Here is a 17912-nt window from a genome sequence, read left to right on the forward strand (position 1 = left end):
TCTCAAGCCTCAAGGGCCACCCACCCCAACCCACCCCATCACCCCATCAGTCCGTCAGTCGGTAAGTTTTTCCGGAGCTCCTGCTATGTAATCAGTGTTGGTGGTGAGGCAGGGCCGGAGCCTGCCACGAGGTTTGCCCAACGTGTCCTGAATGCATCGCAGGGAGGCAGTCACTGACCGGGCTCGGGAAGTCCTGGAGGTCTGTCCCTGGGGTGGGGTGGCAGGGAGGGGAGGGGCGGCAAACAATGGACAGAAGGCTGCAGGCCCTCACCTTAGCCGTTTTCATGAATGATGAGGCAGAGTAGGGAAATAGAGGTGGCAGGTTCCCCTTCATGTAGACAAATGAAAAAGTGTTTTGAGGATTTAGTTAAAGGTGAAGGGAGGAGAGGGGAGAGGTGAGGGGGAAAAGCAGTGAACTCTTTCCCCCTGGTCTGGCCGCTGGGTTAGATCAGGTAGGAATCGGAGACAGAGAGAGCTACACCCAGGGTGGCTTTTCAGCCAGAGAAAGGAGGGGTTTCTTTCTTAGAAGACAAAGCAAAGCTGATATTTACATAATAAGTTGAGAGTCAATGAATTTAGTGTGAAGGTGTAAGTCTCCACTTGTTTTTTTCTTTGTACTTTGCACTAAACAAGGATTTTACATTGCAAGTAGAAATTTATCATTTATCTATTGCTATTTTAATAAAGTGATCTTTTATTGGAAAAAGAGTATGGGTGGACAGTGCTGTACACGTGCTTCTCCAGGTTATTCACTTCACTCCCATACCCAGGCACCCAGCCCACCCGGGGGAACCCCTTGACCTGCTGGTGTCGGGCCCCAGCTTCTCTGGGGCGAGGCTCACAGGCCTAACAACTGCCCAGGAACATCATACTGGCTCTGGAGACTGATTCTAGGAGATTTCCTCCTTGTACAAAGAATAGCTGAGAAGTCACACCATGGTTTAGAGCCAGAGGCTGAAGAAGCCTGTGTTTGAAGCAGCAAGAGTCCCCATGAGAAGTCCTTCAGCCTGGAAGATGCTGAAACAGACAGCTTTGGAAGGGAACCAAGGTTTGGGGAAATGTGTTGAACCTGAAGCTTTGGGGCCTTTACCTGTGATGGGCTAGCCTGGCTTTGTGCAACAAATAACGTTGGTTTGGGGCCCAACCCCCCTTACAAGAAGTCTAATGTAAGGTTTCCTTTGTTCAGTAAATGGGGAGTGGTTTCAAGGGACTGAGTTTGAGGAAAGACCAGCTTGGTTCTCTCGTGTTGGTGCCTGGGTATTCCCCAGGCACAGAGGAGAGTTGCTCCTTTGCTCAACTTCCAGACGCTCCATTCAGCCAGGCAATAAGAGACCCAAACAACCTCCTCTTAGAGCCCCATAGCCAGGGAATAGGTGATGGTCCTTTTAAAGGTTGACTATTTTATTCTTTAAACACAGCTCCCCACTGCCATCACAACCCATATCTTTCTTCTGCCTTTTGCAACAACAACAGAAAATGACTTTGCTCAAATTTGTAAGTTGAACCCTTACCTGTGGGGTCAAAGACGGGGATCTCTCCTGTACTTTCCCAGGCTTTTGGCTCCTTGTTTGGGTTTCTCTCAAATAGATTTCTTGATTTGGGTGCCGTATCCTGTGGTATCTTGTCCTCCCCACTGACTAGAATAGAGAAGACCCCGTGCGCTGAGTTAAGTGAGGCTTGATTTAAGGGAGAGAGCAGAGTATGCCCCCGGGGAAGGTGGGAGAGGCAGGTGGGTTCAGGTTAAGGAGGGAGAGTGAGGCCCGGGGTTGTCTGGGTTGGGGACAAGTGCCAGGGACAGGGTGAACTCACTGGTGAGGTAGCAGTCCAGGCTGATGGAGATATTGTCAAAAGCCACGGTGGCTCTGGATCCTTGCCCCCACCACACAACAATCTGCAGCCAGAACCTGTAGGTGTTAAGAGGAGCGTGTGTGAGAAACGGTGTGGGTCAGTCACCTGGCAGGACTCAGCATCTGGCCGATGTGTGCCGATGCCTGGCTCATAGCGGTCCTTCGTGTGAGCCTCCCCTAATCACAGAGCAGTTGTGAGAGGGGAACAGTCCACGGCTCCCCCTACTTCCTTGCTGAGGGATTGTTCCATAGGTTAATCCATCCTGGAGTTTGGGGCTTGAAGGTTCCAGTACTCCCTGAAGCTCCGAGGAGACCTCTTTCACTTTTTGGTGTGGAGGGTGGGTAGAAATGGGTAGGCTTGATATTCAGTGGGTACTCCCTGGTGGAGCCCAAGTCATTATTAAAATATTTCTGTACCATCTGATAAAGAGCCACTGTCCCCCAAGTGTCCCCATGGCTCCTTTCCTGGTACCCCTAGTTTTCCCCATTATTCAGCAACTGAAAAGTTAACCCCCTGCACAGCGGGGTAGGGGAAGGATCTCAAGGATCTGGTGTCTTATCCAGTGTCAGTCTCCACTGGGGCTGCTCTGTGTGGTGCCTGACCCGTTGTTAAATATTAAATAATTTGACTCTGATCCCTGGGAGTGTTTGTAACCAACACAGAGCAGACTGTAAGTATTAACAGTAAACCTACTGAGGTTTCTTCACAGAGAAGGCAGCCTTTAAGTTGGTTTCGAAGGAAGGCGAAGACTCAGAGGTGTGGATGTGGGGCTGGGGAACCGTGAGGGGAGGACATCTGTGGCGGAGGAACTGGAGTGAGGGATGACTCAGCGCATGGCCCGGCCCCCGTGGCTCGTGGGTGAGGGGTGTGGAAAGACGCAAGGATGGTGAGCGGCATGTGTGTATCACGCACAGCATCAGGCTTCTCCATGAGCCACGGCAAGGTCACGGTTTCCTTAGATTTCCCAGGGGACTCTGTCGGCAGATGAGCTCCCAGCTCCAGCCCGTGTCACCTGGGACACAGCCAGGCCTGGGATCCTCAGGGGGCAAACAGGGGCCCTAACACTGTCGTCTTGTTCTGTTTGCAGCAGTTGCCAGGGTGAGAGAGATGCTACTCGCAGGCAGCAAGAGAACAGGTGCACGGAGCCACTTGGGGATGGAGACTAGAAAGAATCACATCCCTGGGTGGAAGAGCAGTGGGTAAGGCCCCACGGCGCACCTTTCCCATTTCTCCACTCTAGGTTACCACCTCCTCATCTGTTATCCACAGGCTGAGGGGCCAGGCCAGGTGCTGAGTGTCACGGGCATACCTTGCAGGCGGCCTGGGCCCGGAGCAAGTGAATTACCTGTGTGTGCCCGCTGAGCACGGGGGAGAGGGACAAAACCCGTTTTGCCCTAACTGGGCCCTTCCTGGGAGACTGCATGGCTCCCCTCCCCTCTCTGCTCTCCCTCCCTTCTCTCTGCCCTCCTTCTTCATTACTGAGAGATTAGGGCTGCAAGGTTCTCAAGCCGCCACTGGGCCTTTTAGCATGGATGGCGTGATGCAGGCTGGGGCTGGCATGGTCTCTAAATAGAAGAGTTTCTAAAGTGCTCCGCAAGGCAACAACAGTGGCAGCTGCTGTTTAAAAGAGTTTGATTGACACGGGGAATTGCACATAGTTGGAGTCAGGAACACTCCTAACAATCAGGGAAGACTCGATCAGATGTCGAATCAGATGTAAACATGCAATGTGGCCTCCGTCCACCCACAAGGCCACCCTGCCGACCCTGCCCCAAATGCTCCAGACTCCAGAGGCTGCAGGGAGGGGACGGGGCGGGTGGTGTGGGGGGACTAAGGTGGGTCATGCTGGGGTGTGGGGACGGCAGGGGTGGAGCAAAGGCATTCTGGGAATGGGGTCTGGGGATGGTAGGTGCTGGGGCAGGGAGGAGACAGCAGGACCCATCTGGGCGTTTCTGTTCTGTGGGGGCACTAGCCGAGAGGCCAGGTGGCCACTGGGGCCATCCAGATTCAGGAGATTCAGGATTCTCTGCTTTGGATGGTACCTGGTTGTGTGTCTTCAGCTGAACCCCAGGGGAAGAAGAGATTGCTCCTGGCTCTGCTTCCCCCTCCTTGCTGAAGATGGGTGAGACTTCCTCAAGGCTCTCAGTTTTTCTGGTGCAACCTGTCTTTCCTGTTGCCCGCCCCCCCGCAAAAGTACAGATACCAGGTCACTCTCCAGGGTCAGCCGTGGCCTCAGGTCTTGGGTTCTAGCATATATCAGGTGGAGTGCTTTGGGATTGAGGGAAAGTTCTAGCATGTACCAGGTGGAGTGCTCTGAGGTTGACAGGAAGTTCCAGCATGCACAAGTTAGACTGCTGTAGGAATGAGGGAAAGTTCTAGCATGAACCAGATGGAGTGCTCTGAGACTGAAAGTTCCAGCATGCACAAGTTAGACTGCTGTAGGAATGAGGGAAAGTTCTAGCATGAACCAGATGGAGTGCTCTGAGACTGAAAGTTCTAGCATGTACAAGTTAGACTGCTCTAGGATTGAGGGAAAGTTCTAGCATGTACCAGATGGAGTGCACTGAGACTAAAAGCTGTAGCTCTTGTACCAGTTAGACTGCTCTAGGATTGAGGGAAAGTTCTAGCATGTACCAGGTGGAGTGCTCTGAGACTGAAAGTTCTAGCATGCACCAGTTGGACTGCTCTAGGATTGAGGGAACATTCTAGCAATGTACCAGGTGGAGTGCTCTGAGACTGAGAGAAAGTTCTAGCATGCACCAGTTAGACTGCTCTAGGATTGAGAGAACGTTCTAGCATGTACCAGGTGGAGTGCTCTGAGACTGGAAAGTTCTAGCATGTACCAGGTGGACTTCTCTGGGTCTAAGGAAAGGCAAGGTCCATGCCACATTACTGCCAGGATTACGGAGGTCAGGTTCTAACAAACATTTGGTTACTTCACTGTTCTTTATCCCAAAGATAAAGAGAAAGAAATCGAGCCCCCATGGCTAGAAGAACCTAGCCCTCCCTCTCTGTGGGCAGCCTGGTCAAGGAGAAGGGAAGAGCGAACTCTTCGGGGTTCCTCCAGCTCCCTCACTCTTCTGTGCTATTTAAGAACATGGCAGCTGAGCTCTTTCTAGCCTTTAGCAATTGATTTCACTCCCTGCCCCTCAATAGTTCACACCTGCTCAGCTCTTCCAGTTTTTCCAAATAAGACACTTTTGATTGCATGGATTATTGTTGCTTCTTCTCTTTTTTCCAGCTGGTGGGGTTTGAAACTTGTGGATAAAACAGACTTGGCTTGAGATCTTGGTTGGAGCCTGTGTTCACACAAAGAACATACCCCTTGACTCTGTTCTTGCTCAGAGAGGCCTGCTGAAAATTGGCCTGGGGGATTCGGGGAGGTGGCCACTGGGGCAGTGGGCCAGGTTTAGAGGGGACAGCCTTGAAATTGGGTGTCTCCCAGACTCACTGAGCAGATCTCTGCGCAGGAAATGCTGATGCTACTCATGCACAGCTCCGAAAACGCACAGTCTGGTTCAGGCAACAGACTGTTAATGGACAATGAATATAATGCCTTATTTGCCACCCTGGCAGCCTTAGGGATTGACAAACCTAATTAAGTTCACTTAATGATTTTAAGTAGCTGACAAAAAGGTGTGTGTCTGAATGTGGACTGAGGGAATAGCAATGCTTTAGAAAGAGAGCAAGAAAGAATGGCCAGCCTGGGTAAAAGGCATTTATTTAACGGATGCGCACCAACCACATCTCAGATTCCTCTGGGCCATTTAGTGGGCTCAGAAGGTGGGGGGAGTGTTCTGCATCCCTTCTCGCAGCTGAGGCTTGTCTGGGTTCTGGCTGCTTAGGATAGAGCTGGCAGATACTGCTAAGGAAAAATGCTTTTTCCAATTTCTCACTGCGCACTTGATTTGCTCCGCAGAAGTCTTCTAAAATGGACTGTCACAAAGCTCGGGTCACGGTATGCATTTCTATTAGAATAATGTATGTGATGAAAAAGCCCCACTACATTCATCCTATTATCTGCATAACTGACTTCAGTTACCAGTTGAAGAGGAGTGGCTGATGGCCAGCTTTGGGTTCCTGGGACCAGCCTGGCTCAGATCACTATGGCCAGGGCTGGACATGTGTGCCCTGCCTGACTCTAGAAGTCTGGCTCTGCGACAGTAAAGTAGGTCTGGACATTAAAGGCCAGACTCACTAGTTGGAAGCACCCTCTCTTCCTGCTCAGTCCCAACTCTCAGAAGGAATTTACCATGCTCTGACTTGGTTTCCCCTCTGGCCATCATGACCCCCACAGCAGTGAGGGGGGAGTCACTACAGAGTGATTCCCAGGTTTCCAAGGGCCATAGAGATCTTTCACAATGAATTGGCTTCTGTGAGGGAGCCCTTTGGGGTGGAATAGGGGAGAAAATGAGTTTTCAGCCAAGCTGAACAAGCACAGAGAATCACTCACACTCTTCCACAGTCTCAGTCCCAGGCTTCCAGGCACTGGCTGTGTGTGACTAATGGTTCTGGTTCCCACATTTGCCATGGCATGCCACCAGTCGGCAAGGCCTGCCACCAGGGTGTTCCACCAGACTGCAGGGAGGGAAGAAGCCCTTCTCTGGCAAGTTCCCACTTTGCTCTTTCATTTTCTCATTTTGCACCATGTATATTGAGCTCTCCCTGGGCCTTAGGTTTGCAGGGAATGGTGAAGGGCAGATCTTGCTTCCAGGAGCCCTGGCCCAGCAGGGGAGGTACGGGTGCACGAATACACCTGCTCAATAGGCTCAAAAGTGTCAAGTGCCCCGAGGGAGGAGAGGTCATGCACTTGCCCCAGGGATCCCTTGGAACAACTGGGGGTCTTTGGAAGGCTGTCCAGAGCTAGACAGCACCTGCATCCATTCTGCTCAAGAGACGGGGATGTCCACTGCACCTTTCTCAGGACACCTTTCTGACACTAGCTCCTTCCTCTACTCTTGGCTGTTGTGTGTGCTTATGGCTTTGAGAGCTGAGATGGCACCAGAGGCGGAGGCATTCTCCACGGTGAGAAGACCCAGGCAAAGGGTGGTTGCTGGTTCCCTTCTCTCCTGACAGAAATATCTTTATGAGGGTGAATTAGCAGCTTTCTCTGCTTGGTGAGGGCCGAGTTTCAAAAGGTAGAGTGGCGTGAGGACTGGGCTATGTACTTGGTAGGACCCTGGGCAAGTCACTGAAATTTGTTAAGCACCATCTTAGTTTAAAAAAAAATTCATCTATGTAATATGGGTATTTTTTTTTTTTTTATAGTGGAAGCTTTTCTTTAGCATGGGAGATTCTAGTTCGTTGTTCCTGTTTTATATTTTTATTAGAAATCTGTGCTTCCTCAGGAGTGTTATAAGTTCCATATCTCCCCCTCTGCCTTTGAGCAAAGATTATTTGAGCTCTTACTCTGAGTCAGGCACCATGTCTGTAGCTGGGAGTATAGAGATGCACATGATATCGACCCTGACCTTGAGGAATTCAGAGGACTTGTGATTCATATTATTCAGTGACTAGGAGATTTCTATACACCTTTTTAGTTCTGCCCCCATAGAGCTAGAATGTACATCCTGGAAAAACATTGAATCTGGGCAGTGAGAGAGAAGTCAAGAAAGACTCTGAAGAACTGAAGGTCTCAGACAATGGTAGGGCTATGGACAGAAGAATCACATAGGGGCGGGGTGTTAGGGGGCATACTGAAGGTGTGGGCAGGATGCAAATCAGGCAGCTGTTAACCCAGGTATGGGACTCAGATGAGATGAAGACTATGCGTCACCTCACAGAGGTGAGGGTAGAAGTGGTGTACACTGAGGAGATCCTAGAGAACAGCATGTATAGAACTGGATTCTGCTTTGTTTCAAATATCAGCAGTTCAGTTTCCCCCTAAGTTCCAAACTCTGTGCTTGGGGAGAAAAGGGCGGAGAACTTAGGTCTACATTTTGAGGGGCACTAAGAATTATGAAAAACATGCGCATCCGTTGACTTGTAAATTGAGCTGTGGATATTACCAAGGAAATCTTGAGAAGATCTGAACATCCTGTTATTCGAAAGGGGTTCACTTATTGCCATTTTGCGTGACTACTTCTTAAAACCAGGCTCACAGGCAGGATCTCTCTCACTGCTTTGCACTCTTGATTGTGGAAACTCAGCAATCAAAAACAACAACTTGTCCCAAACGTCACAGTAAATCAGTGTTAGAAATAGTATTTAAAGCTCAGAATTGCTAATCTACTCCTAGCTCCAGTGATCTGGGATATTTTCTGAGAAAGAAACAGGGCCAGATACTTTCAGAGTTATGAATGTTTGATTTGTATGTATCTATGCCTGGCTGCACATTGCATTGCTGAGCCACCAGCCACATCTATCCCCTTCCTCTTGGAGGGCTGATCCATGGCTGTCCTGGGCCAATGGTGCCATTTAGAAGGTGGCAGCAGAAGAGGACTCTTCTCCTCCAGCCCCTCTTCTCCCCTTCTGAGCTCTATTTCCAGGCGCAGAGCATTTCACATTTGGTCCCTCACAGAGCTTTCAAGTCTCCTTGCTCTGGTTTCCCATCCTCTACAGTGCGGAGTCCAAAATATGTGGCCCAATATCCATGCTCACCTTCTGCCAAGGAGATTGCTCAGGATTCTCTGACACAACCTAGTTGGCTATTCTTGAACCCACATAAAACATTCCTGCCTATAAGCCTCCATTCATCCTGAGGCCTTCTTTGGAATGCTCTTGTCCCTGTCCCATTTCTGGAAGATCTAAATTTTCCTCAAGGTCCATCTTATAATAATCCATGTTCTCCATGACATCCCCCCTGACAGGGAGGTCACCACGCCATCTGAACATTGGCCATGCTGTTGGACTCTGCACAATACCACATGTGTTGCTGTTTGCCTCTCAGCATGCAGGCCCTGTGACTGGCAAGAGGCTGGGTCACACACCCCTTTCCATCCTCTGTGCTTGATGGGGGCTTAATATATGTTTGATGACAATGTGACAATGATCCTTCCCTAGTCAGTCATTTCCCTGTCTTGCCCACAAGAAATCTGAATCTGACATTTTATGCCGGTGACTTCCAAATGTGGTCAAACATCAAAATCACTTATGAAACTTAAAAAAAAATGTATCCTTGGCCTAATATGTGACCTCCTGAGTTCGAATCTCTGTGTCTGGAGCCTGGGGCTCTGCAATTATTAAAAAAATGAATTTGATCTACACTTCCAATGCAATCCCTATCAAAATACCATTGACATTTTTCACAGAGCTGGAACAAATAATCTTAAATTTTGTATGGGATCAGAAAAGACCCTGAATCTCCAAGAGAATGTTGAAAAAGAAAACTAAAGCTGGGGGCATCACGATACCTGACTTCCAGCTCTATTACAAAGCTGTGATCATCAAGACAGCATGGTGCTGGCACAAAAACAGACACATAGATCAATGGAACAGAACAGAGACTCCAGAAATGGACCCTCAACTCTATGGTTAACTAATCTTCAATAAATCAGGAAAAAATACCCAATGGAAAAAAGACAGTCTCTTCAGTAAATGGTGCTGGGAAAACTGGACAGCCACATGTGGAAGAATGAAACTGGACCATTCTCTTACACCATACACAAAGATAAACTCAAAATGGATGAAAGACCTCAATGTGAGACAGGAATCCATCAAAATCCTAGAGGAGAACATAGGCAGTAACCTCTTCGACATCGCCGACAGCAACTTCTTTTAAGACACATCTCCAAAGGCAAGGGAAACAAAAGCAAAAATGAACTTCTGGGACTTCATCAAGATAAAAAGCTTCTGTACTGCAAAGGAAACAGTCAATAAAACTAAGAGGCAACCCACAGAATGGGAGAAGATATTTGCAAGTGATAAGAAAAAGGACTGGTATCCAAGATCTATAAAGAACTTCTCAAACTCAACACCCAAAAAACAAATAATCCAGTCAAAAAATGGGCAGAAGACATGAATAGACACTTCTCCAAAGAAGACATACAAATGGCTAACAGACACATGAAAAAATGTTCAACATCACTATCAGCGAAATACAAATCAAAACCACAATGGGATACCACCTTACACCAGTTAGAATGGCAAATATTAACAAGGCAGGAAATAACAAATGTTGACGAGGATGTGGAGAAAGGGGAACCCTCTTACACTATTGGTGGGAATGCAAGCTCGTGCAGCCACTCTGGAAAACAGTATGGAGGTTCCTCAAGATGTTAAAAATAGAGCAACCCTACAACCCAGCAATTGCACCATGAAGTATTTACGCCAAAGATACAGATGTAGTGAAAAGAAGGGGCACATGCACCCCAATGTTCATAGCAGCAATGTTCACAATAGCCAGACTGTGGAAGGAGCCAAGATGTCCTTCGACAGATGAATGGATAAAGAAGATATGGTTCGAGGGCGGAGCAAGATGGTGGAGGAGTAGGAGACCTGGATTTCGTCTGGTCTCAGGAATTCAGCTGGATAGGGATCAAACCATTCTGAACACCTACAAACTCAACAGGAGATCGAAGAAAAGAATAGCAACAACCCTCTCATCAGAAAAGCGACCACTTTCTGGAAGGTAGGACGGGCGGAGAAGTGAATCCGAGGCGATATTCGGGAGGATAGATGGCGGGGGAGGGGCCTCCGTCGGCGGCTTCTGACAAGTGATAGAACCACGGAGCACAAAATCAGAACTTTTAAAAGTCTGCTCCGCTAAGGGACGTCGCTCCACTGGTTAAGTGGGGGGTGGAACCCTCGCTGGGACAGTGTGGTCTCAGGACCCTCGGGGCCACAGAAAGACCGGGGGTGCCTGAGCGTGGCAGAGCTCCCAGGTAACAGAGCAGGGAAGCCGGCTGCAGAGGCGGAGCCCAGGCGCGGGCTCTCAGCTCGGGGTTGCCATAAACCGTGATCCGCGGCACAGTCGGGCCCCTGCTCCTCCAGCAGGGACCCAACAAGCGGCAGATCCGGGGAGACTCACCTTCCTCCCCTGGGAGGAGCTGCGCGGGAGTGCGCCGCAGGGATCTGCTGGGTTTGGAGACTCCACCCGGGGTCGGGTGCCAGAGATAGAAACGCGCGGTCACAGGCCGGGTGAGCACGGAGTGCAGCCGGAGACCGGGGAGACGGGAGTGACTTATGGCTTTTCTCTGGGGGCTCACTGAGAAGCGGGGCCCCGAGTTCTCGGCTCCTCCGGGGCGGAGATTGGGAGGCCGCCATTTTCACTCTCCGCATCCAAAGCTGTACGGAAAGCTCGCAGGGAACAAAAGCTCTGGAGAGCTACCCGAGCAGATTACTTAGCCCGGACCGGCAAGGGCAGGGCAATTCCACCTCCGGCAAAGACATTTGGGAACCACGGCAACTGGCCCCTCCCCCAGAAGATCAGCGAGAACAGCCAGCCAAGACCAAGTTTACCGATCAATGAGAATGGCAGAACGCCAGCGCTAGGGGAATACTGCACATAGAATTCATGGCTTTTTTACCATGATTCTTTAGTCTTTCAAAGTTAAGTTTTTTTTTTTTTAACTGTCTTTTTTTCTTTTTTCTTTTCTTTTTTTTTGAATTTTTCTTTTTCCCTTTTTCAACCAACATCTTATCAATCCCTTTTTTAAAAAAAAACATTTTTATTTTTCATTTTTAGAGTAATATTCTATCCCTTCATAGTAGTTACCCGTATTTTTGGCATATATATATAAGTTGTTCTCTCTTTAAAATTTTGAGATAGTTTCTTCTAACAGATCAAAATATACCCTAAATCTCTAGTATATGGTTTTTTCTACTCCCCTGCCTGATCACATTCTCTCCCTTTTTTTTTTCTTTTTTTAAATCCTCTTCTTTCTTTTTTCAAACAACTTCTTATCAATTCCTTTTATAAAATTTTTTATAATTTTCATCTTTACAGTCATATTCCATCCCTTTATCATATCAACCCTTATTTTTGTACATATATAAGTTTTTCTTTCTTTAAAATTTTGGGAGGCACTTTCTTCTAACAGACCAAAATACACCCAAAATCTAGTGGGTGGCACTGATCTATATACCAGCCTGATCATATTTGATCACATTCTGGTTTTTTTTGTTGTTGTTGTTTTGTTTTGTTTGTTTTTATCTTTATCTTTATCTTTTTCATTTTTTTTGCTTTTTCTTTTTTCTCTCTTTCCCTTTCTTTTCCCACTGCTTCAGGTCTTTTCTGATTTGTTTAGAGTATATTTTCTGGGGACGTTGTTACTCTGCTAGCATTTTGTTCTCTCATTAATCTATTCTCCTCTGCACAAAATGACAAGATGGAAAAAATCACCTCAGCAAAAAGAACAAGAGGTAGTACCGACTGCCAGGGACCTACTCAATACGGACATTAGTACGATGTCAGATCTAGAGTTCAGAATCATCACTTAAAAGATACTAGCTGGGCTTGAAAAAAATATGGAAGTTATTAGAGAAACCCTTTCTGGAGAAGTAAAAGAACTAAAATCTAACCAAGTAGAAATCAAAAAGGCTATTAATGAGGTGCAATCAAAAATGGGGGCGCTAACTGCTAGGATAAATGAGGCAGAAGAGAGAATCAGTGATATAGAAGACCAAATGATGGAAAATAAAGAAGCTGAGAAAAAGAGAGATAAACAACTACTGGATCACGAGGGCAGAATTCGAGAGATAAGCGATACCGTAAGACGAAACAACATTAGAATAATTGGGATCCCAGAAGAAGAAGAAAGAGAGAGAGGGGCAGAAGGTATAATGGAACAAATTATAGCAGAGAACTTCCCTAATTTGGGGAAGGAAACAGGCATGAAAATCCAGGAAGCACAGAGAACCCCTCTCAAAATCAATAAAAATAGGTCAACACCCCGACACCTAATAGTAAAACTCACGAGTCTCATAGACAAAGAGAAAATCCTGAAAGCAGCTCGGGAGAAGAGATATGTAACCTACAAGGGTAGAAACATTAGATTGGCAACAGACCTATCCACAGAGACCTGGCAGGCCAGAAAGGACTGGCAGGATATATTCAGAGCACTAAATGAGAAAAATATGCAGCCAAGAATACTATATCCAGCTAGGCTGTCATTGAAAATAGAAGGAGAGATAAAAAGCTTCCAGGACAAACAAAAACTAAAGGAATTTGCAAACACGAAACTAGCCCTACAAGAAATCTTGAAAGGGGTCCTCTAAGCAAAGAGAGACCCTAAAAGCAACATAGACCAGAAAGGAACACAGACAATATACAGTAACAGTCACCTTACAGGCAATACAATGGCACTAAATTCCTATCTTTCAATAGTTACCCTGAATGTAAATGGGCTAAATGCCCCAATCAAAAGACACAGGCTATCAGACTGGATTAAAAAACAAGACCCATCGATATGCTGTCTGCAAGAGACTCATTTTAGAACCAAAGACACCCCCAGATTGAAAGTGAGGGGGTGGAAAACCATTTACCATGCTAATGGACACCAAAAGAAAGCTGGGGTGGCAATCCTTATATCAGACAAATTAGATTTTAAACCAAAGACTGTACTAGGAGATGAGGAAGGACATTATATCCTACTTAAAGGGTCTATCCAACAAGAAGATCTAACAATTGTAAATATCTATGCCCCTAACATGGGAGCAGCCAATTATATAAGGCAATTAATAACAAAAGCAAAGAAACACATTGACAACAATACAATAATAGTGGGGGACTTTAACACCCCCCTCACTGAAATGGACAGATCGTCTAAGCAAAAGATTAACAAGGAAATAAAGACTTTAAATGACACACTGGACCAAATGGACTTCACAGACATATTCAGAACATTCCATCCCAAAGCAATGGAATACACATTCTTCTCTAGTGCCCATGGAACATTCTCCAGAATAGATCACATCCTAGGTCATAAATCAGGTCTCAACCGGTACCAAAAGATTGGGATCATTCCCTGCCTATTTTCAGACCACAATGCTTTGAAACTAGAACTCAATCACAAGAGGAAAGTCAGAAAGAACTCAAATACATGGAGGCTAAAGAGCATCCTACTGAAGAATGAATGGGTCAACCAGGAAATTAAAGAAGAATTAAAAAAATACATGGAAACCAATGAAAATGAAAACACAACTATTCAAAATCTTTGGGATGCAGCAAAGGCGGTCCTAAGAGGAAAGTATATAGCAATACAAGCCTTTCTCAAGAAACAAGAAAGGTCTCAAGTACACAACCTAACCCTACACCTAAAGGAGCTGGAGAAAGAACAGCAAATAAAGCCTAAACCCAGCAGGAGAAGAGAAATAATAAAGATCAGAGCAGAAATCAATGAAATAGAAACTAAAAGAACAGTAGAACAGATCAATGAAACTAGGAGCTGGTTCTTTGAAAGAACAAGATTGAGAAACCCCTTGCCAGACTTATCAAAAAGAAAAGAGAAATGACCCAAATCAACAAAATCATGAATGAAAGAGGAGAGATCACAACCAACACCAAAGAAATACAAACAATTATAAGAACATATTATGAGCAACTCTATGCCAGCAAATTAGATAACCTGGAAGAAATGGATGCATTCCTAGAGATGTATCAACTACCAAAACTGAACCAGGATGAAACAGAAAACCTGAACAGACCTATAACCACTAAGGAAATTGAAGCAGTCATCAAAAATCTCCCAATAAACAAGAGCCCAGGGCCAGATGGCTTCCCAGGGGAATTCTACCAAACATTTCAAGAACTAATACCTATTCTTCTGAAACTGTTCCAAAAAATAGAAATGGAAGGAAAACTTCCAAACTCATTTTATGAGGCCAGCATTACCTTGATCCCAAAACCAGACAAAGACCCCATCAAAAAGGAGAATTACAGACCAATATCCCTGATGAACATGGATGCAAAAATTCTCACCAAAATACTAGCCAATAGGATCCAACAGTACATTAAAAGGATTATTCACCACAACCAAGTGGGATTTATCCCTGGGCTGCAAGGTTGGTTCAACATCTGCAAATCAATCAATGTGATACAATACATTAACAAAAGAAAGAACAAGAATCATATGATCCTCTCAATAGATGCAGAAAAAGCTTTTGACAAAGTACAGCATCCTTTCTTGATCAAAACTCTTCAGAGTATAGGCATAGAGGGTACATACCTCAATATCATAAAAGCCATCTATGAAAAACCTACAGCGAATATCATTCTCAGTGGGGAAAAACTGAGAGCTTTCCCCCTAAGGTCAGGAACATGGCAGGGATGTCCACTATCACCACTGCTATTCAACATAGTATTGGAAGTCCTAGCCACAGCAATCAGACAACAAAAAGAAATCAAAGGCATCCAAATCGGCAAAGAAGAAGTCAAACTCTCACTCTTTGCAGATGATATGATACTTTATGTGGAAAACCCAAAAGACTCCACCCCAAAACTGCTAGAACTCATACAGGAATTCAGTTAAGTGGCAGGATATAAAATCAATGCACAGAAGTCAGTGGCATTCCTATACACCAACAACAAGACAGAAGAAAGAGAAATTAAGGAGTCAATCCCATTTACAATTGCACCCAAAACCATAAGATACCTAGGAATAAATCTAACCAAAGAGACAAAGGATCTATACTCAGAAAACTATAAAATACTCATGAAAGAAATTGAGGAAGACACAAAGAAATGGAAAAACGTCCCATGCTCATGGATTGGAAGAACAAATATTGTGAAGATGTCAATGCTACCTAGAGCAATCTACACATTCAGTGCAATCCCCATCAAAATACCATCCACTTTTTTCAAAGAAATGGAACAAATAATCCTAAAATTTGTATGGAACCAGAAAAGACCCCGCATAGCCAGAGGAATGTTGAAAAAGAAAAGCAAAGCTGGCGGCATCACAATTCCAGACTTCCAGCTCTATTACAAAGCTGTCATCATCAAGACAGTATGGTACTGGCACAAAAACAGACACATAGATCAATGGAACAGAACAGAGAGCCCAGAAATGGACCCTCAACTCTATGGTCAACTCATCTTTGACAAAGCAGGAAAGAATGTCCAATGGAAAAAAGACAGTCTCTTCAACAAATGGTGTTGGGAAAATTGGATAGCCACATGCAGAAGAATGACACTGGACCATTTCCTTACACCACACACAAAAATAGACTCCAAATGGTTGAAAGACCTCAATGTGAGACAGGAGTCCATCAAAATCCTAAAGGAGAACACAGGCAGCAACCTCTTTGACCTCAGCCGAAGCAACTTCTTCCTAGAAACATCGCCAAAGGCAAGGGAAGCAAGGGCAAAAATGAACTATTCGGACTTCATCAAGATAAAAAGCTTTTGCAAAGCAAAGGAAACAGTCAACAAAACCAAAAGACAACCGACAGAATGGGAGAAGATATTTGCAAATGACATATCAGATAAAGGGCTAGTATCCAAAATCTATAAAGAACTCATCAAACTCAACACCCAAAGAACAAAGAATCCAATCAAGAAATGGGCAGAAGACATGAACAGCCATTTTTCCAAAGAAGACATCCAAATGGCCAAGAGACACATGAAAAGTGCTCAATATCGCTCGGCATCAGGGAAATCCAAATCAAAACCTCAATGAGATACCACCTCACACCAGTCAGAATGGCTAAAATTAACAAGTCAGGAAACGACAGATGTTGGCGGGGATGCGGAGAAAGGGGAACCCTCCTACACTGTTGGTGGGAATGCAAGCTGGTGCAGCCACTCTGGAAAACAGTATGGAGGTTCCTCAAAAAGTTGAAAATAGAGCTACCCTATGACCCAGCAATTGCACTACTGGGTATTTACCCCAAAGATACAAAAGTAGGGATCTGAAGGGGTACGTGCACCCCGATGTTTATAGCAGCAATGTCCACAATAGCCAAACTGTGGAAAGAGCCAAGATGTCCATCGACAGATGAATGTATAAAGAAGATGTGGTATATATATACAATGGAATATTATGCGGCCATCAAAAGGAATGAGATCTTGCCATTTGCAACGATGTGGATGGAACTGGAGGGTATTATGTTGAGTGAAATAAGTCAGAGAAAGACATGTATCATATGACCTCACTGATATGAGGAATTCTTCATTGCAGGAAACAAACTGAGGGTTGCTGGAGTGGGGGGTGGGGTGGGAGGGATGGGGTGACTGGGTGATAGACACTGGGGAGGGTATGTGCTCTGGTAAGCACTGTGAATTGTGCAAGACTATTGAATTTCAGATATGTACTTCTGAAACAAATAATGCAATATATTTTAAGGAAAAAAAAGAAGAAGAAGAAGGTAGCAGGAGGGGAAGAATGAAGGGGGGAAATCGGAGGGGTAGACGAACCATGAGAGACGATGGACTCTGAAAAACAAACTGAGGGTTCTAGAGGGGAGGGGGGTGGGAGGATGGGTTAGCCTGGTGGTGGGTATTGAGGAGGGCACATTCTGCATGGAGCACTGGGTGTTATGCACAAACAATGAATCATGGAACACTACATCTAAAACTAATGATGTAATGTATGGGGATTAACATAAGAATAAAAAAATAAAAATAAAAAAAAAGAAGATATGGTTCATATATACAATGGAATATTACTCAGCCATCAGAAAAGATGAATACCTACTATTTGCATCAACATGGATGGAACTGGAGGGATTATGCTAAGTGAAATAAGCCAAGCAGAGAAAGACAGTTATCATATGGTATCACTCATATGTGGAACATAAGGAATAGCATGGAGGACCATAGGGGAAGCGAGGAAAAATAGAAGGGGAAGAAATCAGAGAGGGAGACAAACCATGAGAGACTCTGGATCCGGGAAAAAACTGAGGATTACAAAAGGGGGGGCGGGGATGGGGTAGCCGGGTGATGGGTATTATGGAGGGTGTGTGTTGTGATGAGCTCTGGGTGTTATATGCAACTAATGAATCGTTGAACATAATAAAAAATTTTTAAAAATAAAAATAAAATTAAAAAAATGAATTTGAATAATGTTTAGCCAAGTTTTTCAACGATTGTCCTATGGTATCTTGCTAGTTTTAAGCCTTCTCAAAAATACCTTTTATTTGTTTAATTTGTGTTTTGATTTTAGAAAGGAAAAATTCAGTGAGGG

At 45.4% G+C, this 17912-nt stretch overlaps 1 protein-coding gene across 1 annotated transcript in view; it reads right to left on the reverse strand.

The window, feature by feature from the left end:
- The window catches only part of ALK (ALK receptor tyrosine kinase), a 697757-nt gene that overhangs the window by 74959 nt on the left and 604886 nt on the right, over positions 1-17912 (reverse strand). The window contains exons 10-11 of the mRNA XM_044918826.1: positions 1810-1904; positions 1512-1637 (exon numbers count right to left, since the gene is read on the reverse strand). Coding sequence (XP_044774761.1) covers positions 1512-1637; positions 1810-1904 — 221 coding nt within the window. The remainder of the gene's footprint in view (positions 1-1511; positions 1638-1809; positions 1905-17912) is intronic.

Source organism: Neomonachus schauinslandi, chromosome 10, assembly GCF_002201575.2.
Source record: "Neomonachus schauinslandi chromosome 10, ASM220157v2, whole genome shotgun sequence".
Classification (NCBI taxonomy): Eukaryota; Metazoa; Chordata; class Mammalia; order Carnivora; family Phocidae; genus Neomonachus; species Neomonachus schauinslandi.